The sequence below is a fragment of the Sebastes umbrosus genome, chromosome 12, assembly GCF_015220745.1.
Source record: "Sebastes umbrosus isolate fSebUmb1 chromosome 12, fSebUmb1.pri, whole genome shotgun sequence".
NCBI classification, from domain to species: domain Eukaryota; kingdom Metazoa; phylum Chordata; class Actinopteri; order Perciformes; family Sebastidae; genus Sebastes; species Sebastes umbrosus.
Genome location: NC_051280.1, coordinates 24037962 through 24060365, shown reverse-complemented (window position 1 = coordinate 24060365; position 22404 = coordinate 24037962). Strand labels below are relative to the sequence as shown.

Below are 22404 nucleotides of genomic sequence, written 5' to 3'. Positions count from 1 at the left end.
TAATCCACCAAACATAATTTTTCGAACTCTCTTTTTCCAGTTTAGTATATAAGTCTAATGCACTGAGGGCCCAAGTGCAAATGTACTACAGACTATTAGGGCCACATTGGGAGCAAAAAAATATTTGAGTTCCAGAATAAAGTCATAATATTACGAGAAAAAAAAGTTGTAATATTATGAGAATAAAGTCATAACTTTACAAGAAAAAAAGTTGTAATATTATGAGAATAAAGTCATAATATTACAAGAATAAAGTTATACATTTATGAGAAAAAAATTGTAATATGAGAATGAAGTCATAATATTACAAGAATAAAGTCATGACTTTAAGAGAAAAAAAGTCATAATATTACGAGAATAAAGTCATAATATTACAAGGAAAAAGTCGTTATATTATGAAAATAAAGTCATAACTTTACGAGAAAAAAGTCGTAATATTAAGAGAATAAAGTCATAACTCTATGAGAAAAAAAGAAAATAGCACGTTAAATTACTACTTTATAATATTTTGACTTTATTCTCGTAATATTATGACTTTATTCTCAAAATCTCAGATTTATTTTTTCCCTCAATGTGGCCCTCGTACCATAGACCTACAACAATGATAAATAAAAATGAAAATGTAAACAAAAAACAGTTATTCATTTCCATTTGTAAAAATCCACAGGGAGCCACGGAGAGGAGCTAAAGAGCTGCATTTGGCTCCGGAGCAGCAGGTTTCAGACCCCTGGTGTAATACGTTTGGAGTTACCTCTGAGTATTACCTGTGTTGTGTGTAGATCAACATCTTTCACGTTGAGGTGACGTCTTTGCATCTTTCTTTCTAGCCTCGCGCTGCCTCCTTGTGGTGACAGCATGGCAACGTGCGGTTGCTAGGGGCGACTGACAACAGACAGCACTTAGCAACAGCAAAGAGGAGACAGAGAAACAACCAACAGCAGCAGCATTAGATTAAAATCAATAATCACTTTAAATTCATCTTTTATAACTTTGTAGAGGCTTATAGTGAAACAGTGCAGGAACATGGCGAGTATTATTGATACGCTTTTATCGGAGATGACCTGGGATGAGCGCTTTGCTATCCCTGAACCTAACGCTGGAAACAAGGCTCTGATAGAAGAGGTGAGTGAAGAATCATTATTATTGCTGACATTAATAATGTAATTGTTTATTTTAATGATGGGAACGGAGTAAGTGATAGTGCTGTGTATGTGTATGCCTGTTAAATGAATGTGGTCGTAGCAAGCACCACCTACATGAAACAAAAATGGGAACATGAAACTAATAGCTGCATTCCTGAAGAAGTTTGGTTACAATATTGTGAATTTCAATGGAAGATATCGAGCTCAACCTTATGGACAGCGTTTGGCTGGAAGACTGTTAGTAGATTTTTTATTACACCTGCTCAGAAGTCTCCTCATTCAGGCTCTTCCAGCTGCTGGAGGAACTGTGGCTCCCAGGTAGCCAACCACTATCACCTGTTTTGGGCCTGTCCAAAAGTAACTAGTGAAAATAAATGATTACCCTTTTTGCTGGGGACACCCTCAAATAAAAAAAATCATAGATATTTTTGTGTGTGACCTCATGGTTAATGTGAGCTTAATAAATGAGGGAAAAGGTTCCCATACCAACATTTTTTCTTCTTCTTATAAATTAAACATCATGCAACATTGTTAAGAAATGGACTCAGAATTAACGCTGAAACATGGCAGATAAAAGCTTTTTAAATGGGAGAAAATTAGTGATTCCTTTAATACAAATGTTTATCGGTTTGTATACATACTTTTGAACTCTTTTTTTTTTTACTTCAAAAAATAATGGAATTTATAGATTCCAAGTCATGTGGCACACTATCAAAATCTCTTAGTATTATATAATGCTCTACAATGAAACCATATTGTAATAACTACATTGTAAGCATCTAGACCGCATGGCTCTAATACCTGGGTTTCACAAGATGTAGAGTTTTACGTCAACACACAAGGGGCAACTGACAAAGTGCTGCAGGTAAGCGGTGAATCTGTTCATGTGTCACAAGACAAATGTTTGTAACTGCATGTAGTGACGGGCAAAACCATGCAAGACAGCTCACAAAAACAAACCTGCTGACTGTATGTCATATACAGTATGCTATGCTTTTAATCTGATGTCTTCCTCAACAACAGATTTGTAGAAAAGAGACGGAGTTGGCGCGACTGGAAAACAAGTGTGAGAGAAACAAGGATCAAAAGCAGCTAATGACCGAATTCCTCAAAAATGCTAAACAAGAGCTGGAAAATACTGAGGTGAGTATATCAGAATTAGGGCTGTCAAAGTAAACACGGTGATAATGCATTAACACAAATTCGTTTTAACTACTAATTTGTTTAACGCATTAACGAAAGTCAATCTTTCTGAGGTTGCAGCAGGCTCAGTTTTAAAGCTATAGCTGAAGAATCATGGCCATTTTCAAAGGGGTCCCTTGACCTCTGACCTCAAGATATGTGAATGAAAATGGGTTTTTATGGAGTACCCACGAGTCTCCTCTTTACAGACATGACCACTTTATGATAATCACATGCAGTTTGGGTCAAGTCATAGTCAAGTCAGCACACTGACACACTGACAGCTGTTGTTGCCTGTTGGGCTGCAGTTTGCCATGTTACACAATATTTGTCATTGTTTTGTGTTGTGTTGTTAATTGATTCCGAATAATAAATATATACTGTACATACATTTGCATAAAGAAAGCATATTTGTCCCCTCCCATGTTGATAAGAGTATTAAACACTTTCATTTTAAGGTGCATTTTGAACAGATAAAAACAATGTGCAATTCATTTGCGATTAATCGCGATTAATCATTGACAACCATGCAAGTAATCATGATTAAATATTTTAATCGATTGACAGCCCTAATCAGAATACGTTGTATGTATATTTATTGTGTGTCAGACAGGTGTGTGTGTCTCTTCTGGTAATCGGGTTATAGCCATAGTGTCAGGGTGTGTATCGTTAATTTCTCCTTTTGCACGCAGGCTCTGTGCAAGGCAAAGGAAAGAGAAGAAGAGTTGGAGAAACACCTCACCGCCCTCGCAGAAAGGGAGACGGGTCGCCTGACACAGGAAATTGCTAGGAAGGAGAATGACCATAGAGCTTTAGCAGAAAGGAGGAACATTCAAGAGGTCTATACCATTCACAACATATAACACAGAAAAAACTACAGCTCTTGGTGCCAAAAATGTGCTATTTAACCTTTGTCGGTATCCTCAGAATCATATCTTCAAGGCCAAACAGAAGCTGGAGGAGTTTAGGAACCAGACGGACTGGGACCAGCAGACCATGAAGGCCTTTTTAGAGGAATCGGCACGCAAAGATGCGGACACAATGGCCATCATCAAGTACTCCCAGCAAGATGAGCAGAGGATCAAGGTGAGGAGAGAAGAGCTGTATTAAATAACAGGCTGTACACCTATTCTGTTTCCAACTAAATAAACTGCTTTACAACTCAGACTCATCCTGAGCTAACAGTAATCTCTCCCAATATAGTCTCTCACTCTGGCTATAGAGAAGAAGACAGTGGAGGCCAGTGAAAAGCACAAAGCACTTGACAAAGAATTGACTGAGACTATATCCGCACAGGTACTGTTAAGAAAGCGCTCTACAATCTCACTGTTCATATGGTTGAAAATCTTTAAGCCACAGACTGTCACTCTGTACGAGAATACACTTTTTCTTCTGCTTTCCGAACAGATTGCTTTGGATACAACTACAGAAAATTTGCAGCAGGCCCAACTGGAGACACAGCAGCTCATCCACCAATGGGAAAACACCATTAAGCAGATGAAGCAACGAGACACAGAGATGCAGCAGACAGCTCTGGTAAAGTCTGGGACCTTGCACTTCTGTCGATAAAAGACGTGCTGACTCAAAGCATATAAACCTCTGAACAATAAAACCAAGAGAATGTGAACGCACGCTGAACAGTACACTCAGTAAAAAGTGTTCCTGTCTTGTTCCTTCATACATCCAGCTACTTGCCCAAGCCAACCAGGACATCAGGGAGAGGAAGGGCACCATCACAGAGAGGAAGCACTTGCTGGATACTCAGATGAACAACAACAAGGAAACTGAGAGGAAGATAACGACGGCCAACCGACAGGCTGTAAAGCTGCGGCAGGATTTGAAAGAGCAGGAGAATAACTGCAGCAGGCTGAAGGACGAGGTCAGCTTCTCAAAGCTTTTGAAATACCAAACTTTTTATGCCCACAACTGAAAGTATTTTCTGGTGACCAAAGTTATGGAGCTTTCTTCCTATCTTTATTCAAGAGCCTGGTCTTTCAATTTGAGCGCACGACTTATTGATTTCACATTTTGTAATGCTTTCCCTCAAAACGCTGTCCTCACACTCAAATAGCCTCTGCTTCCGCTTGGATTAGCTCTGCTTCTAGTCAAACTGTATGCTTCCACTCAAATATATTGTAGCTTACAACAGATTTCCTACAGCTTCACTGTCAAAATACTTTCAGTTGTGGGCACAGCTCAATGTGTGCTCAAAGAGTGTTCCAATTGTACCATTATAAGAGTGAGGGAATTGATTCTCATGTGTCTTGCAGCTGGATGCTTGCAAAGGCACACTGGACAAATCAACCTCCGACGTGGAGTCTATGACATCCCACATATCCAGAATGAAGGAAGACATCCAGGATAACAATGACAAGTCAGTGGAATTTCACAACACGTGCCTGTTGCAAAAATGACCACTCTAGCTTTATTACGAAAGCTCTGTCTGTACATGTGTGTGTGTGTGTCTGTTGTAGACTCAAGAAGGCCAGGGCCTACAATGTTGCACTGGAAGAGAAGCTGCAAGTGGTGACCGCACTTAGTGAGGAGGAGAAAGCTGCACAGATGGACCGGCTCCTCAAGGACGAGGAAAACGCGATCAAGGTAAGCAGCCTGACCATCCATCCATCCATCCATCCATCCATTTTCTTGCTCTTATTTTGCTTGTTTGTTAACAGCAAAATAACTGAAGTTTAATTAACTATCAATTTATAATTTATTAATGATGGTTATAAAAATGGTTATATAAAGTGTTACCAAATATATCATTTATTTTTATTATGATTAACACCTAGTATTTTCCTAAAAAAACACTAGAACTGACCATCAATCAAAAATGAGACAGTAAAAAACAGTTCTCTTTGCTGTAAAGATGCAAACACATTATCTACTAATTAAACTAACTCTGAAACTAAATCTGAATTTAGAGGACACCCACTTTCACTGTGCCCCCACACTGCACTAATAAAAATGTGTTTTAGGAATCTGTGTTACATATACATGACAAGGCCATTTTTTATTGTGCTCAAAATGATATAGCTTTGTACTACTGTGTAACCCGGTTTCTGCCTGTGCTTTGCTATAGGAGTTGGATGTCGAGCTGCGAGACTGCAGGGAGGAGCTTTTTTGTCGTAAAGAGCGTTTGAAGGCCCTCAAGACAAACGAGAAGAACTCTATTGGCCAGGTTTCGAGGAACAAATCCACCATCAGCAGCTTGAAAAGCCAGCTCAGAAAACTGGAGCAGGAATTAGCAAGACAACAGATAATTGCGACTGAACAGGCACGCTAACCAAAAAACACACACACAAATGTGACCTTCTGCACTCACACTACACCGCTTTCCCTAGTCTGGTGCTAGAATCTGCAATACCAATACATTCATTCAGATTTTCCTTTCATTTTCCTGCATTGCGTAGGACACCGAGATGATAGGCCTGGATAGAAGGCTGGCACGGCTGCAAGGCAACATTAAGTCAGATGAAAAACAAATGGTAGACATAAAGTTGGCTGAGCTGACGAAAGCTCTGGAGGAGAAGAAGGAGACGGCCAACATGCTTACCAACGCGCTCAAAGACTCTGAGGTCAGTCTGATTGTTTGTTACCTTAATGCACTATTCTGTATTTTTCACACACTCAACCAGTGAAATAATTCCATCTCACTCATGTCGTTGTTTCTGACAGGATGATATTCGCTACTTAAGGAAAGAGATGGAGAAGTCAAAGGCTCTAAAGACAGATCTGACTGACAAGGTGGAAGACACTCTGTTACTCTGTAACACCAATGAAAAGGAGCTGAAGAGACTCAGGCTCACGAAGCAGGTAACTACCTGATGCCATAGCATCATCATGAAATCACTTCAGGTGGACTTAATGTGTTCAAATTGTGTTTAGGAGATCAAACACAAGTGGGGTTTTTTCCGCAAAGTTTGATTCAAGGTTATATCTCACTTTGGAAGGTTATTCTCCTTATTGCTGAAGTAATTATTTGTAATTAATCAAGTAAAAATGTCAAACATTTAGTGGTTACAGAAACTCAACTGTGAAAATGTGAAAACAATTTTTTTCTCTTTTTCATATAATTAAATTGAATAGCTTACACTGTTGTGACTTTTGGTCAGTCAAAATAAGTAATAACCATTTTATGTTAAGATCCTTTTGATGGAGATACAGTACATATGGCTGTAATAATTAGAATTAATTTCATTCATCAATTAAAGTGGCACTAGGCAGAATTGGGCAAAAATCCATAATAACCTTTCAGCATGTTGTAATTCAAGTGTTCTGAGCGATAACTAGACTTCTGCACCTCCTCACGGCTCTGTTTTCAGGCTTTAAAAAATCTCAGGTCATTTCAGAGAGAGAGCGTTCCTATTGGCTGTTCATTCAGCGGAGGCAGCTGTCAATCAATATCGATATCAATCATCAGTACAGTGTCAATGTCTATATTTGTCGAATATGTCACAGACATGAAAAAAGTTTTTTAAAAAAACATGCTCACGCAGGCAGTGTGACCTGGGCGTTTGTGCCTGAATCAACAATCCAACACTTTACAAGAGATAAGGATAAAACAAATCCTCACATTTGAGATGCAGGAACCAGCAAATGTTTGGCATTAAGTCATGGAAGCAGCGTACCTTTGGTCCAGAGTATGTTTCTGTATCCAGAAATGTTGTTTTTACACTTTGGTTATTGTACAGATTAAGCTAATGACTAAGCTAAGCTAACAGGCTGGTGGCTTCAGCTTCACTGTACAGACACGAGAGTCGTATTGAATTTCTCATCTAACTCTCAACAAGGAAGCCAATAAATGTTGAATTATTCCTTTAAACAAGTAATTATCCAAATCGTTGTCAGTTAATTTTCTGTATTTTCTGTATTAACATTTTAATGATGAACTGAATAATGAAAAACATATTAGTATATAGTTTTACAATCACAATAATTGTTAGTTACAGCTCTAATTCTCACAATTAGGACGTCAATGCAAGCTGCTCAGCAATCAACCCCATATCAGCTGTATCTGTAGACACCAGATACCCAATAGCTGACGTCATCACTCAGCTAATGATGTTTTCAAGGGTTTTACTTAAAATGATTGACATTATTTCATGTATCTGGAAATGAGCACCATCTGCATGCAGAACAAAACCATACACTGTGTTGACCTCACCTGTTCCTCATCAGGACAACATGGTGGAGCACAACATCATGAAGATGGGGGTCAAGCGTATGAGGGATCTGCTGTACAACGAGGCGGGCAGCGTGCTGTCCCAGGAGAAGAGGAAGCTGGAGCTGCAGAAAGCCATAAAGGACAGGGAGGAAGAGGTCAAGGCCTACAGGAAAATGCTCAGCCAGCAGCTCAAGATCAGTGAGCAGGAGAGACAGAAACTCCGGTAAAAAAAACCCGCCAAATCTCACTTTCCAGCAGTCTTTGCTCGAATAACCGACTATTGTATAAAAAGATAAAATGTTGCTCTCAGTATTTCATATCATACTTGCATGATTTTGAGATTTTTACAAAAAAAAAATCACTATATTTAGCGATTGATTCTGTGTTAGTGCTGAACTGAACGAGAAACTGTCCAAGATCGACATAATGAAGAAACGCTTTGAGGTTGTGATACTTTCGATGGCAGCTCCTGAGGGGGAAGAGGAGAAATCGCAGGCTTACTACATCACAAAGGTAAGAGGTCTTTAAAGACCGCCACCGTGTTACCCACAGAGTCTGTTGAAGCTGAAGAACACCAGCACTTTGAATCACTGCTGTGTGCTCTTCATCAGGCTGCACAAGAGAAAGAGGAGCTCAAGTTGAAGGGCGACGATCTGGATGCTACAATCCGCAAGATGGAGCTGGAAAACAGAGCTCTGGAGAACACCAATCACTTGTTCGACAACAGTAACTCAGCATTTTGCAAATCCCTCAACAAAGTAAACGAATCCAGTACGTATGACCAGGTAGACAGGATGAAACTAAATCACACTTATCAGAGATCATCAGCAGGAAGTGATTTATGTGTGTTTTTCCTCTTTGGGCATTAAAACGAATAGAGCAGCTGTCATTGATCACATGTTAATTAGTCATTTTGTTTCAGGTCCAGAGCACCAGGAAAAAGTGAAGCTGGAAGAGCAGTTGAGGGCGGTTGAAGAGACGCTGAAGTATAAAAAAAGACAAGTTCAGGAGCTCCAACAGGACTTACAGGTTATTCCTATTTATAGCCAGTGTCGAACTGAATACAATGTGCCCTTCTCACAGCAGCCATTGCAGGGTAATCACAGGTGTAAATGATAACACTAATTATAGCCCTGCTTCATTTAGGTGTGCCGGGGCGCTGGTGTTGTGCATGCTGTCTTACTGGAATGGCTGTGACACATTAATGGGCCCATAATTAATTTGATTAATGACACCTGTTTTTACACATGTCCAAATGTGTGATGTGAAAAGGACCAATAAATTCCTGATTGATCAATTATGTAATCAGGAAATCACTGCAGCATCACAAGCTCAAAATTTTACTTTTGTGTAATGTAATTAAAAAAAAAACTTCCCAGTTGACTATTTCCCACTTCCTCTTCACTAAAGGTTTTACAAGCAAGCTAACACCGAAAAAGTAAAAATCAAACCTGCACTAAATACAAATCCTTTTTATTTATTGTATCTTAAGGTTTTTATTTTATTATAACCCAACCCAGTTAACAGCGCAATATATTTTTAGGGCTGTCAATCGATTAAAATATTTAATCGTGATTAATCGCATGATGGTCCATAGTTAATCTGTCGATTAATCGCAAATTAATCGCACATTTTTTATCAGTTCAAAATCTACCTTAAAGGGAGATTTGTCAAGTATTTAATACTCTTTTCAACATGGGAGTGGACGAATATGCTTGCTTTATGCAAATGTATGTTTATATTTATTATTGGAAATCAATTAACAACACAAAACAATGACAAATATTGTCCAGAAACCCTCACAGGTACTGCATTTAGCATAATAAATATGCTCAAATCATAACATGGCAAACTGCAGCCCAACAGGCAACAACAGCTGTCAGTGTGTCAGTGTGCTGACTTGCCTATGTGTTGCCCCAAACTGCATGTGATTATCATAAAGTGGGCATGTCTGTAAAGGGGAGACTCGTGGGTACCCAGAGAACCCATTTTCACCCCTTTGAAAAAGGCCACGCCGTGGTTGGTCCTTAGGTTTTCTAGTTTCATATGGTATCTTCACTCTAGCTTTAAAATTGAGCTCGCTACAACCTCCGAAAGATCGATTGCATTAATGCGTTAAAGAAATGAATGGCGTTGAAACGAATTTGCGTTAACGTGTTATCGCGTTAACTTTGACAGCCCGAATTATTTTGATTCTTATGGGCTATCTTGCCACATTAAATACTGTAAGAAATAATCTCAAACATTTCCTGCCTTCTTTCAATATATACTCTTCATATATTTTTTTTATTTACCATTTTTCATGAAGCACTAAAGCACTATCTCTCTTTATTCTTGACTGTCCTCTTCAGTATTCTACAAGCAGCTTGTTGTATTATTTAGTTGTGTCCCTGCGAGAGTATTGGGTCGTGAATAAACTCACTCAACAGCTCTGAGTCATCCAGTGAAGTTGACCTGGCAAGAATCTGCCTCTGTGACTTGCCGTGCTTATGTGTGTGTGTGTGTGTGTGTGTGTGTGTGTGTGTGTGTGTGTGTGTGTGTGTCGCTCTCCATTTGCAGGACATGAACGATACCTTGGAGAGTCTGCTGCAAGAAGAGGAGGTGGAGAAAGACAAGATGGAGCACAAACAGTCACTGATTGGCAAACTGAGCAAAGAAGTCACTTCCCAGCAGGAGAAGGTTGACAGAGCCACAAAGCAGGTTTGATGTCTACCTGTCACACTTTTTCTAAACACAGGAGTGAGCAGTTAATACAGGAGGAATGGTGTGTGACTACAAATATTAGTAGTCACCATAATCACATTTTAAGTTTGTGTTGTCCTCTCTGTCTGCTAGTGCTCTAAGCTGACCAAAGAGATCCGCTCGGAAAAAAGCACCAAGACTGAGACATTTGAGGAGAAGGACATTAAGCTGAGGGAGTTGAAAGAATTCAATAAGAGCATCGACAAGATACTGAATGAGGCCATGGAGGACAAACCTGACCTCAGATCAGTGTTGGAGACATACTTCCTGCAGGTATGAAGGAGTGACTCTGGACAATAAACTCAGGTTTGACCAGCACACATTCAAAAAAGGAGCCACCAAAGACTATCAGTCATCTGCAAACTTAAAGGACTTTATGTTGCCCCCCATCTCCTCCTACTGCTGTACCAGAGCATTATTCATCCAATCCTACTGTACTGTGCTTTTTTTCCACGTTATCCGTCACTAACCGGGCAAAACTCACACACATAACCAACACTGCTGACAGGATAATTGGTCTCCCCACACCCAACATCACAGAACTAAACAACAAAGCCATTGCACACATTGCAGTCTCAATAGCACAGGACATCACACACCCACTCAATTACCACCTCACCACAATGCCTCTGGGCACTGGTACAAAACATTCAGGTACAATAGGGCTTGCTTTGGGAAAAGCTTGATACCTGCAGTCATAGCCGCCTTAAACAACAGGCATTGCTGAATAGGCCTGAGCGTGTACTGCTGTCTGCAAAGTTTCTGTCGTTATCGCTGTTGTATTGCTGTTACTGTGTTACTGTGTGCTGTTGTCTGTATTGGTGTCTGACAAGTACAGTGCTGTGGAAAAGAATTTCCCTTTGTGGGACAAAAAAGTCTAAAGTCTATGAAGCAATTGACACGGCATGGTTGTTGGACAGGCTGTTCTTTACTGTCATTTATGGGGTTTATGGGGTTTATGGAGTTGCAAAAACAAATTTGCCTTAACTTTCTTTTTCTTTCTATCAGGCCAATCTGTCTCTTCCATCTCCGTCTTCCACTCCTTCCAGCCATCGAAGCTCCAAGATGAGCTCTGCCCGCAGCTCTGCCTCTCTCAGGTCAGACTTGATCAATTCTTAATAAAACCTCTTCTCCAGAGTTGTTGTCTGATGGTCATAAGTTTGAACTATACTACTCATCATAAAAGTATGCATGTGGAAAATAATTGAATACTGCTTGTGTCAATGGAATATAACCAGTTGAATAAGATATTCGCTTGTCTTTATCTGTATGAATAAAAATGTAAAAATATGTCACCCTGTGTATTCTATCGTGCAGATGATTGGAGACTTTCTTATGCCGCTTGTTGTTGTCTCTCTGTACTGTAGGGCTCCTGAATCCTCAGCCAGCAACAGCCTCAGGGCCTCTGCACTTTCCTCCCCCGTGCTGAAGACTGTGGAAGTGGGTCTGGATCTGACCGTGACCTCCCCTCCTCTCACCACTTCCAGACGTTCCAGCACTGCGAGCAGCAGCAGCAGAAAGTTAAAGAACCCGTAATGATTTATTATCATACTTTATTTACTGATGTGGATAAAGAACAAGATTTCACACTTACAGCTGTTGTTTGCCTGTTGGGCTTGAGTTTGCTATGTTATGATTTGAGCATATTTTGTATGCTAAATGCAGTACCTGTGAGGGTTTCTGGAAAATATTTGTCATTGTTTTGTGATAATTGATTTCTAATAATACATACATACATTTGCATAAAGTAGGCATATTTGTCCATTCCCATGTTGATGAGAGTATTAAATACTTGACAAATCTCCCTTTAATGTACATTTTGAACAGATACAAAATTAAATATTTTAATTGATTGACAGCCTTACAATGCATTCAAAAATCTGTTATTGTTAGTATTTATTTTGGTATTATTCTTAAATGTGTTATTTGTAGACTTGATTCATATCACTTTGTAGTTGTTATATTTATTAATGTAATTCTAATGTTGCATAAAGGAAGACTTGATTATCACAAAAAAAAGACTGGATGTGCCCACGATGTGTAGATAGACAAACAAACTTTTTTCTCGTTTTTTTTCTTTTCTGATTTTGTTTTTAAGCTCTTTGTTTGTGTCTTAAAAATGTAACTCAAAGACATCTCAATAAAAAGTATCAAAAAAATATCTCATGTGCTATTGTTTGCATACATCAGAATTTGCTGCCACACTTAGTTTTTAGTTGTTTTAAACTAAATCGAAACTTCATTTCATAGTTTCAGTGAAAGTCAATTTCATTGAACAGTACATGTTTTCTTTTAGCTGTTGCTACCAGCACAGATAATTGTTCTGGGAGGAACACTTGTTGTTTATATTTATTGCCACACCCTCTGCGTAAGGGTATCAGTTCCTATTACGGAACAAAAGCAGCCAGAGACTCCGTGGAAGCAGAGGGAACACTTCTCCTCTATAGATTTCACTCTCTTTTTGGAATAAAGCTTTAACATGCTGCTGCTGATCCTGTTTGCTGGGTGTTTGGCCTCATGTGCTGCACAGAGTACAACAACAACACCACCACCACCAACAACACCAACGACAACACCACCACCACCAACAACACCAACAACAACACCACCACCACCAACAACACCAACAACAACACCACCACCACCAACAACACCACCAACAACACCACCACCAACAACAACAAGTGAGTACACTGGCTGAAATCATTAGGAGATGTGAAAGAGATCCTTTTAAATATGTAAACTGTTAATTATATTGAGCTGAAGTTTGTTTAATAAAAGATTTAAAATGTAGTCTAATTTCTTTTAATGTTTCCCCAGCGACCACCTTTACACGCCTCCAGTCAACATCAGTCGGGTCAGCACCTGCCTTGGCCGAACATAAGTGCATTTTAAGATTGCACAATATGATTCAACTTGATGTCTAAGGCCCTGTTCAGACCTGGCATTAACATGCATCCTGAGTGATCAGATCACAAGTGGACTGTTCACACCTGGCGTTAGAATGCAAATAACACATAGTAAACACACGGCTAATACAGCAGACGTTGTGATGTACTATTACATGAATGTCAGTAGTAATATCCTACATCAGTGGTTCTCAAACTTTTTTCACCAAGTACCATTTCAGAAAATATTTGGCTCTCCAAGTACCACCATTATATACTGTATTTTATATATAACTAGGTTAAATGTTGTTTCTAGAGCAGCAACAGAAATGTTTACAAGAGCAAAGTCACCATATAAACTCCTTAATATCTCACTGGAACCAAATCTAAAATGTTAATAAAATAAATCATATTCCTGACAGTGAAGTTTATAAAGACTGAAGAACACAGACAGTCAGTATTAGTCCTTCCTCCTGTCCTCTGTCCTCCTGTCCTCTGTCCTCCTGCCCTCTGTCCTCCTGTCCTCTGCCCTCCTGCCCTCTGTCCTCCTGTCCTCTGTCCTCTGTCCTCCTGTCCTCCTGTCCTCTGCCCTCCTTTCCTCCTGTCCTCTGCCCTCCTGTCCTCCTGTCCTCTGACCTCTGTCCTCTGCCCTCCTGTCCTCTGTCCTCTGTCCTCCTGTCCTCCTGTCCTCCTGTCCTCTAACCTCTGTCATCCTGTCCTCTGACCTTTGTCCTCATGTCCTCTGCCTTCCTGCCCTCTGTCCTCCTGTCCTCTGTCCTCTGTCCTCCTGTCCTCTGTCCTCTGTCCTCCTGTCCTCTGTCCTCTGTCCACTGTCCTCCTGTCCTCTAACCTCTGTCCTCCTGTCCTCCTGTCCTCCTGTCCTCTGCCCTCTAGTCCTCTGCCCTCCTGTCCTCTGTCCTCCTGTCCTCTGCCCTCCTGTCCTCTGTCCTCCTCCCTCTGCTGCAGTAACGTTAGGGCTGATAGTGAAGAGGGGCTGTTTGGTTTCAGCCAGCTGATGAGTTAACAGGTGAGATATGTGACAAACTAACCTAAACAGTCCGACTACACAGCCTACTGCCAGCTTTAGTTTCAGTCTTGCGTAGCCGAGGGTGACGCTGCTCCAATACGTTATGAAGATAATAAATGAATAACACAGAGGCTCAGTCTGCAGCAGAGGAGAAGATGCAGCGGCCAGTTTAATACCGAGTTACGTTAACCATCCCTAAATATAATGATTTTTCTTATTCATCGCGTTCCAGACAGCCTTTTGCGATGTGTTCATCGCGCATGTTCATATGATAACGATGAAAATACGAGTTGTGGGTCAGCCCTATTTCTTATTAATTATAAAAAAATATTTCAGAGATTCCTCCGCGTACCAATACAGAGAGCTCCCACAGTTTGAGAACCACTGTCCCACATAATTGTGAATTCTGGTACGTTTTCCTCCCATCAAAATAAAAGGTTATTGTAACGGCGGTAACCGTGGACCTCCGTGCCGAAGGCCGCAAAGTGATTTTAAAGAATTTCCTTTTATATGTCCCACAGTTGTGGCGATCTTCCTGGCATCTGTTCAGACCGATCATGAGATAAATGGAGTCACCTTAGCTAGAGTCCTGGACGAGGTAACTAACCTTGTTCTGTCTTCTCAAATCGCCATTCATGTTCAATTCTGTCTTTCATCTCTATGATAAAACCATTCATAATAATCAATTCAGTATTGATAGTGCTCTCTGATATAATCTGTACAGAACACAATCTGATAACACACTGTAGTTGGACATGACTTGAATATGATGGGTTTAAAATGTGTGTTTCAGCTCGAATCCCTGTTCGGGCATGCCAGTGATCGGCAATTACGTCTAACAGTAAAGACCATCACCAACAGTGAAGGCTCATCCATAGAGGTTCCTCGTCTGATTGAGCGATTTCGGGATGCAAAATGAATTTCAGTGCAAACTGACAATAAAGTTGTATCGTATCGTATCGTATCGTATCGTATCGTATCGTATCGTATCGTATCGTATCGTATCGTATCGTATCGTAGAGGCAAGAGGGAGCTAGAGAGTAATTGGTTGAAATAAACCATTATCAAATCTCAGTATCATTTATGAAATATTTTTTCTCTCTTCTTTGGAAAAAAAATCCATTATTTAAATCCTAATTAAAATGCCTCAACAGCGACCCTGCAGGTCAGAGGGGAAAGGGCAGCCTGTGTGTGTGAAGTGGTTGTGAGCATCGTGGGGGTCGAGCACCCTCTGTCCTCCCTTGGGGCGGGACATGTTCTATCAACTCAATGCATTTCATTTTTTTCACGCTTGTCTGTAAGATACGCAAAATGACGCTCCGAGGGAGGTTAACCTCCCTTAGCTGCTCAACAACCAGCAGAGTACATGATTGACAGTGGGTTGGTCCAATGAGGATGTCCAAATGTCATCTTCAGTCTCTACCGCTGTATGTACTTTATGAACTGGTAGTAAACTATCAGACAGCAGCTAATCAGGAAATGAATTATAACGTGTAAATTGTGATCTACTTTTCAAACACATAACAAAACAAATCATTTTTATTTAGGCCTGTTTATTGAGCTGTAGCTAGCTACTAGTGTCAACTAACGCAGCAGTTAACTTGTGGTAGCAGCCCTGAAGGAGCCGGTGCAGCAGTCTGTCGCGCGTCACTAGAAGCCTGCCTGCCAGTTTACAGACTGACTTCTTGTGACACATTACACACACAAGGTTTATTCCCACCCTGAAGCTGCAGTGATTTTTTTTCTCATAAGCCATTGTTTTACTGCTTAGTTTTTGGGTTTACTTAAGAAAGTAGAGATAAGTAACGTAGTACTAGTGTAGTAATAATAATAATAATAATAATTTATATAACACTTGTCAAACTAAATTCCCCCCATATGATAAATTTAGGAACCTGAGAGCACATATATCAAGCAGCACTGAGCCTATACATAAATAAATGTGCAAGTGCAAAATATGAAAATATGAGAAATGACTTAATAAAATAACATGACGCTGTGGGGTGAGTCACCAGCTGCCACTGGTCACCAGAGTCTGAAACCTCAACCCACAAGTGTTTGGCTAGATTTCACTAAAAAAAAATGAATATCCTCTATAACACTTTGTGAATAAGGAGAGTTTTTTAATGTGTATATATATACTTTTTTTTAATTCATGCATTAACTAATGCATAAATGTAAAGATAGGTTTCCCAGTTAAATTTCACACAATTAACTGTTTTGTGTCCATCTTAGAAAAAATAAATTTAAAATATAAATCTAATACTTTGCAGTCAATCAGAAATGCATAGAAATATAGATTCTGTATTTCCAGTAATTATATATTAAATCATATTTTAATTGCCTGACTGGATGTGCCCACGATGTGTTGATAGACAGACTTTAGTTTGACAAATATCTAAACAAACTTTTTTCTCTTGTTTTTTCTTTTCTGATTTTGTTTTTATGCTCTTTGTTTGTGTCTTAAAAATGTAACTCAAAGACATCTCAATAAAAAGTTAAAAAAAAAAAAATCTCATGCGCTATTGTTTGCATACATCAGAATATGCTGCCACTCTTAGTTTTTGGTTGTTTTAAGGTAAATTAATACTTAATTTCATAGCAAAAAAAAACACTCTTAATGTTTTCTTTGGATAATTTACAGGGTGGGAAATATTTGCTTTTTAGAAGAAGCAAACCAAAAACAATCCCCAATGCTGGATGATGAAGCAAATCACAACCTTAGAAATCACCTGCTTGGCAGACTTTTTTAATTTCAGTGAACTTCCTTCTCATATTTCATTGAACAGTACACGTATTCTTTTAGCTATTATTACCAGCTTGAGACGCTCCAGCAAAGATAATTGTTCTGGGAGGAACTCCTATTGTTGTTTATCTTTATTGCCACACCCTCTGCGTAAGGGTATCAGTTCCTGTTACGGAACAAAAGCAGCCAGAGACTCTGTGGAAGCAGAGGGAACACTTCTCCTCTATAGATTTCACTCCCTTTTTGGAATAAAGCTTTAACATGCTGCTGCTGATCCTGTTTGCTGGGTGTTTGGCCTCATGTGCTGCACAGAGCACAACACCACCAACAACAACAGCACCACCACCAATAATACCACCACCACCAATAGCACTACCAACAACACCACCACCAACATTACTACCACCAACAACAACAAGTGAGTAAACTGGCTGAAATCATTGGGAGACGTAAAGGAGAACCTTTTAAATGTGTATTCTGTAAATTACATTGAGCTGCAGTTTTTAGTGAAAAGATTTAAAATGTAGTCTAATTTCTTTTAATGTTTCCCCAGCGATCTTTCCCCCATCTAGCCTGGGGACAAGATCAACGACAATCCAGTCAACATCAGTCGGGTCAGTATCTGCCTCAGGGGACGATGGTAAGTGCATTTTAAGATTGCACAATATGATTCAACTTGATGTCTAAGGCCCTGTTCAGACCTGGCATTAACATGTGTCCTGAGTGATCGGATCACAAGTGGACTGTTCACACTTGGCGTTAGAATGCGTCTACACATGCGTCTCCAGTGACCACTTGTGATCGGATCTCACTTCCCCGCTCTATATGCAAATAAACACGCCGTTGTGATGTAATATTACATGAATGTCAGTAGTAATATCCTACATAATTGGGAATTCGGGTACATTTTATTACCATGCTGCAATGTGATTTTAAAGAATTTCCTTTTATATGTCCCACAGTTGTGGCGATCCTCCTGGCATCTGTTCAGTCTGATCTTGAGCTAAATGAAACAACCATAGATCTAATCCTGCAAGAGGTAATTAACCTTGTTCACTGTCTTCACAAATCTACATCCATGTCCAATTCTGTCTGTCATCTCTATGATAAAACCATTTATAATAATCAACTCAGTATTGACAGTGCTATCTGATATAATCTGTACAGAACACAATGTGATAACACACTGTAGTGGGACAAGGATCTGAATATGATGGGTTTAAAATGTGTCTTTCAGCTCCACAACCTCTATCCTAATCTGAACTTCACTCTAACAGTAAAGAACGTCACCAGAGTCTGAAACCTCAACCCACAAGTGTTTGGCTAGATTTTACCAAAAAATGTATAATATCCTCTATAACACTATGAGAATAAGGAGAGTTTTTTTTAAGGTGTGTATTTATATTTTTTAATTCATGCATTAACTAATGCATGAATGTAAACATATGTTTCCCAGTTCTTAAATTTCGCACTTTTAACTGTTTTGTGTTCATCTTAGAAAAAATAAATTTCAAATATAAATCTAATACTTTGCAGTCAATCAGAAATGCATGGAAATATATATTCTATATTTCCAGTAATGATATATTAAATCCCCTTTTAATCACCAAAGACATATGGTCACTGAGTTGTTGTAAAGTTCAATAGAAGTGCATTGAAGAAATAAATCAGTAATAGCCTCATAATCAGACTGAATTGTCGTTTTGTTTAACTCCACGACTTGAATTGCTTCACAAATCTGATGTGGGCAGCGATTCAGAGGTGTTGAACCAGGCCAATGATTCTTTTTTTGTATTAAAGGAGCAATAGCTGTGTTTGCGTGCCAGTTTGTTTTTCATATGTGGCAACGGGGTGTTGAAATGGGTGGTGTACGGACCGGAATGGGAATTTCAAAGGAGAACATACTGGCTTTAGCACTGTTCTCAGAGAAGCCAGTATTTCAATTCAGCATGTTTCCTTAATCTCTGATGACATATCATGATCACATTATGATTTATTATTATATTACATATTGGTCCTTTAAGTCAACTTTGTCTTTCTTTCAAATGATTGAGAGTCAATAACTCTGGATCTCCTTCTGCTCACATTCAGTGTCAGTCTCATGGCATGAAGAAAACAACACAACAACAAGGTTCCTGTTCAGTTACAAACATGTTCTGAACAGGATGAACTGACGTGTTTCATTGAAAGGCGACAGACAAACATTGTCATTATGCAATTAATGCAAACTGTGACAGAACTGACAAACTAGAGGCATTAGTGAGAATAAAACCAGTTTTTTTTTTATGGCGGGAGTGGCAGCAATTTGCAGAACATAATGACATATGAATGAATGAGTTCCAGCCCAGCATGACTAAACCAGCAGCAGCAGCAGAATGTTAAAGAACCTGTAATCTTTATTATCATACTTTATTTACTGATGTGGATAAAGAACAAGATTTCTATTGTTCTTTATGTAGTTAGTTATAGTTGCACAGAATCACTGTCTCATCACATGATGATATGTTAATATATATATATATATATAATATTGTTTTTAATTCATGCATTAACTAATGCATAAATGTATGTGTGTCCCAGTTGTTAAATTTCGCACTATTAACTGTTTTGTGTTCGTCATCAAAAAACACATTTCAAATATAAATCTAATACTTTGCAGTCAATCAGAAATGCATAGAAATATAGATTCTGTTTTTCCAGTATTGATATATTAAATCACCGTTTAATCGCCAAAGACATATGTTCACTGAGTTGTTGTAAAGTTCAATAGAAATGCATTGAAGAAATAAATCAGTAGTAGCCTCATAATCAGACTGAATTGTCGTTTTGTTTCACTTCACTACTTGAATTGCTTCACAAATCTGATGTGGGCAGCGATTCAGAGGTGTTGAACCAGGCTAATGATTATTTTTTGTATTAAAGGAGCAATAGAGTGCTACAGGAATGAGTCCTAAAACCCAGAAATGAGTTAGCATTTGAGCACTTCCAGTTCCTTCGTCTGGAAGTCAATGGGTTTTTAGTTAGATGCCTGAAATAAGGTCTGTGGTTAAAACAAGCTTAAGAGATTTTAACGTTTTGTTCTACGTTATAAAATACGTCAGTAAATATCCCACTCGGGAATTTTGAAGCTTTTATGTGTCTTAAAAAAGGCGGTTGCTAACAAGTTGCTAAATGAGACTACTAAATGTCATCACGCCAAACATGTAGGTATCATAAACATTTGTTTGACACAGAGGTTATATTCTGAAAACTAGAAGTGCACTCGGAGAGCGCAGACGTCCGCCAAGGCAGGTTTCATGTACGTCGCTGAAAACTATATGCACTAGTGAGAATAAAACCTGTTTTAGTGGCGGGAGTGGCAGCAATTTGCAGAACATGTATTAATGACGTATGAATGAATGAGTTCCAGCCCAGCATGACTAAACCATCACGTCAAAGCAAGGAAGTCACATAGTTTAGATTCAGGATTAGGAAGTGTCCAACGATGACACCACAGTCGTCAAACAGGTAACCTGCTAACAAAAGTGTCTGCTCAAGAGATTCAGAGGAAGATATAATGTTACACATGACGAGGAAGACTCACTGACAGCAACACAGTCAAATAGGCCCTCCTCAGTTAGCAGATCTGTGTGATAAGAAAAGAAAACAGATTGTGTTTGTGTGTGCTGCTTAAAGGGGAACACCACCTAAATGAAGAATTGTTATTTCCTAAAGCTCAATCAGTATTTGTGAACATGAGCTCCTCTCTCTCAAAGCCAGAAACCAGAGAAGTAAGTCTCAAACTTGTGATGTCATAGGGTATAAAGTCTGGAGCTGCTCCATAGACAATGAATGGAGGCTGATTTTATGGACCCACAGAATGTTTGTTTTCTTTTTTATAACCAAATGAGCTTTATTCTATTGTAGTTTTATCAGTTGTGAAACAGAAAATGTTCCCATATACTCAGATCATTCCTCTGGGTGCTCTCAGTGTCATCTAGAACATCTCTCCCAATTAATTATCTATAGAGCAGCTCCACACTTTGTACCCTATGACATCACAAGTTTGAGTTTTAACGCTCTAGTTTTTGGATTTGGGACATTCTTAGACCATAGGAATAATATGTATGAATTTTTAAATTAGGCGTAGTTCCCCTTTAAAATAAATATCCTGAACAAAAATGGTGTCAGTAAAAAAAATATATAGTACAGTTTAAACAGCAGCCAGTAGAGGGCAACACAGGCCGAAGACGAAGGCTTTGGGATGGCCCTTATCTGACACAACTCGTCATCCTGCTCACATTATAGGCCAACCCCTTTTTTTTTTTTACCTTACAATACTTAAAACAAAGTGTATGTTTTTGCATAATTCTCTTTCGTTTTAACATAACACCTCTCAGCTGTTCCCCTCAGAAGGATATAAAGGAATCTTTTCTGTGGGCCTGCAGTCACAGTGGCGTATCATGCTCCATGACAAATGCTGTTTGTGTTCAGCTGAATCTGTGTCATGGTATTAAAACAACAACACAAACTGATTGTAATCAGTGGGACAACAAATAATCTCCAGTGTGGTGTCAGTGCTGCTGCTACTGACCTCGTTGCTGTCACCATGTGGGAAGAGGTTCATGTGAACACCTCCTACCTCCAGTTACATTAAAGTGTTGTTTTGATGTCTTTAATAGAGATTATTATAAGATTATGATCAATTAATAACAATGTTCTACACACTTATTTGATTAAATTAAGACGTGCGGTCAAATGAGAAGGAGACTGTTGTGCATAGAAAAAAAAAAAAAATCAAAGTAGCAGAGGCTGAGACATCCTGACATTTAGTACCTATAGGTCAGGTTTGAAAAACACTAGATCCTACATTTCCCATGATGCAACCAACTGTATGTTTTCATTAGACCTCCCCTGCCTGCAATGTCCACTTTTTCAAAACTCCATGATCGCACAGATATTCTCTTAAAAGTGGTCTCTAAACTCAGATAAAGATTGTTTTTATCAGACTCCTCCAGTGCAACAGAAGCCTCCAAGGTTTTATAACACTGCAGCTCCTCATCCATCTGAAGACTGTTACATCATCATGTGCATGCAAAGTGTGGAAATTAACTTAACATGAACATATCTATATAGCAAAAGCATGTAAATGGAAAGGGAGGGGTCATGTCTTCTTTGCCTGCTGAAGACTCTTTCTATTTTTTATCTCTGGTTCTGGTCACTGATTATACAACTTTTGTTCCAGTGCTTGAATTAAGATTTGTAACTGATATGAATATTGGTCATTGTTAGGGAGTTGGACCCAGCAAAAAAAACGTAACTTTATGTTTTAGTAAACCACAAAGCTTCTTTAAGATTTAAGCCCCTAAAAACTTGGTTTTGAATCTTCTTCCAGCTCATTGTTTTGGTGTTATGATTGCACCTTAACTCTTTTGGTTCACTCTCACCGATGTTGTTTTTGGCTGCAGCAGACAGCTGTTTTCAGCAAAACAATCCCCCCCAGAAAAAAACACTGCACATCACCTGCCCGG

General features: G+C 39.1%; 2 protein-coding genes across 4 annotated transcripts; both read left to right on the top strand.

The window, feature by feature from the left end:
* The first annotated feature begins 867 nt into the window (after window positions 1–867).
* Window positions 868–19302, top strand: ccdc39 (coiled-coil domain containing 39). 3 transcript variants are annotated; one of them, XM_037786509.1, is made up of 21 exons: window positions 870–1122; window positions 2166–2285; window positions 3017–3163; window positions 3252–3410; window positions 3528–3620; window positions 3732–3860; window positions 4012–4203; window positions 4595–4698; window positions 4799–4925; window positions 5407–5601; window positions 5738–5902; window positions 6003–6140; window positions 7506–7714; window positions 7881–8004; window positions 8103–8262; window positions 8414–8520; window positions 10051–10191; window positions 10327–10506; window positions 11242–11330; window positions 11601–11744; window positions 19254–19302. In XM_037786509.1, the coding sequence occupies exons 1-21, from the start codon at window positions 1024–1026 to the stop codon at window positions 19285–19287; spliced, it is 2856 nt and encodes a 951-aa protein (XP_037642437.1). In that variant the 5' UTR covers window positions 870–1023; the 3' UTR covers window positions 19288–19302. The 3 variants fall into 3 exon arrangements, with proteins under 3 accessions (XP_037642439.1, XP_037642437.1, XP_037642438.1); XM_037786510.1 differs by lacking the exon at window positions 19254–19302 and having other exon boundaries at window positions 871–1122; window positions 11601–11958; XM_037786511.1 differs by lacking the exons at window positions 10051–10191; window positions 10327–10506; window positions 11242–11330; window positions 11601–11744; window positions 19254–19302 and adding an exon at window positions 8638–9076 and having other exon boundaries at window positions 868–1122.
* On the top strand, window positions 12621–19365 carry LOC119498072 (classical arabinogalactan protein 7-like). The gene is made up of 4 exons (XM_037786557.1): window positions 12621–12917; window positions 17448–17534; window positions 17857–17933; window positions 18132–19365. The coding sequence occupies exons 1-4, from the start codon at window positions 12713–12715 to the stop codon at window positions 18192–18194; spliced, it is 432 nt and encodes a 143-aa protein (XP_037642485.1). The 5' UTR covers window positions 12621–12712; the 3' UTR covers window positions 18195–19365.
* The last annotated feature ends 3039 nt before the right edge of the window (window positions 19366–22404 follow it).

Excerpts from the sequence above, each read along its gene's own strand:
- ccdc39 (XM_037786509.1), top strand. The coding sequence starts at position 1,024 with ATGGCGAGTATTATTGATACGCTTTTATCGGAGATGACCTGGGATGAG. Across the intron at positions 5,602-5,737 it reads AGATAATTGCGACTGAACAG|GACACCGAGATGATAGGCCT; the intron begins GCACGCTAACCA and ends TGCATTGCGTAG. Across the intron at positions 11,745-19,253 it reads TCCAGCACTGCGAGCAGCAG|CAGCAGCAGCAGCAGAATGT; the intron begins CAGCAGAAAGTT and ends GCATGACTAAAC.
- LOC119498072 (XM_037786557.1), top strand. The coding sequence starts at position 12,713 with ATGCTGCTGCTGATCCTGTTTGCTGGGTGTTTGGCCTCATGTGCTGCA. Across the intron at positions 17,535-17,856 it reads ATCTGCCTCAGGGGACGATG|TTGTGGCGATCCTCCTGGCA; the intron begins GTAAGTGCATTT and ends TATGTCCCACAG. Across the intron at positions 17,934-18,131 it reads TAGATCTAATCCTGCAAGAG|CTCCACAACCTCTATCCTAA; the intron begins GTAATTAACCTT and ends TGTGTCTTTCAG.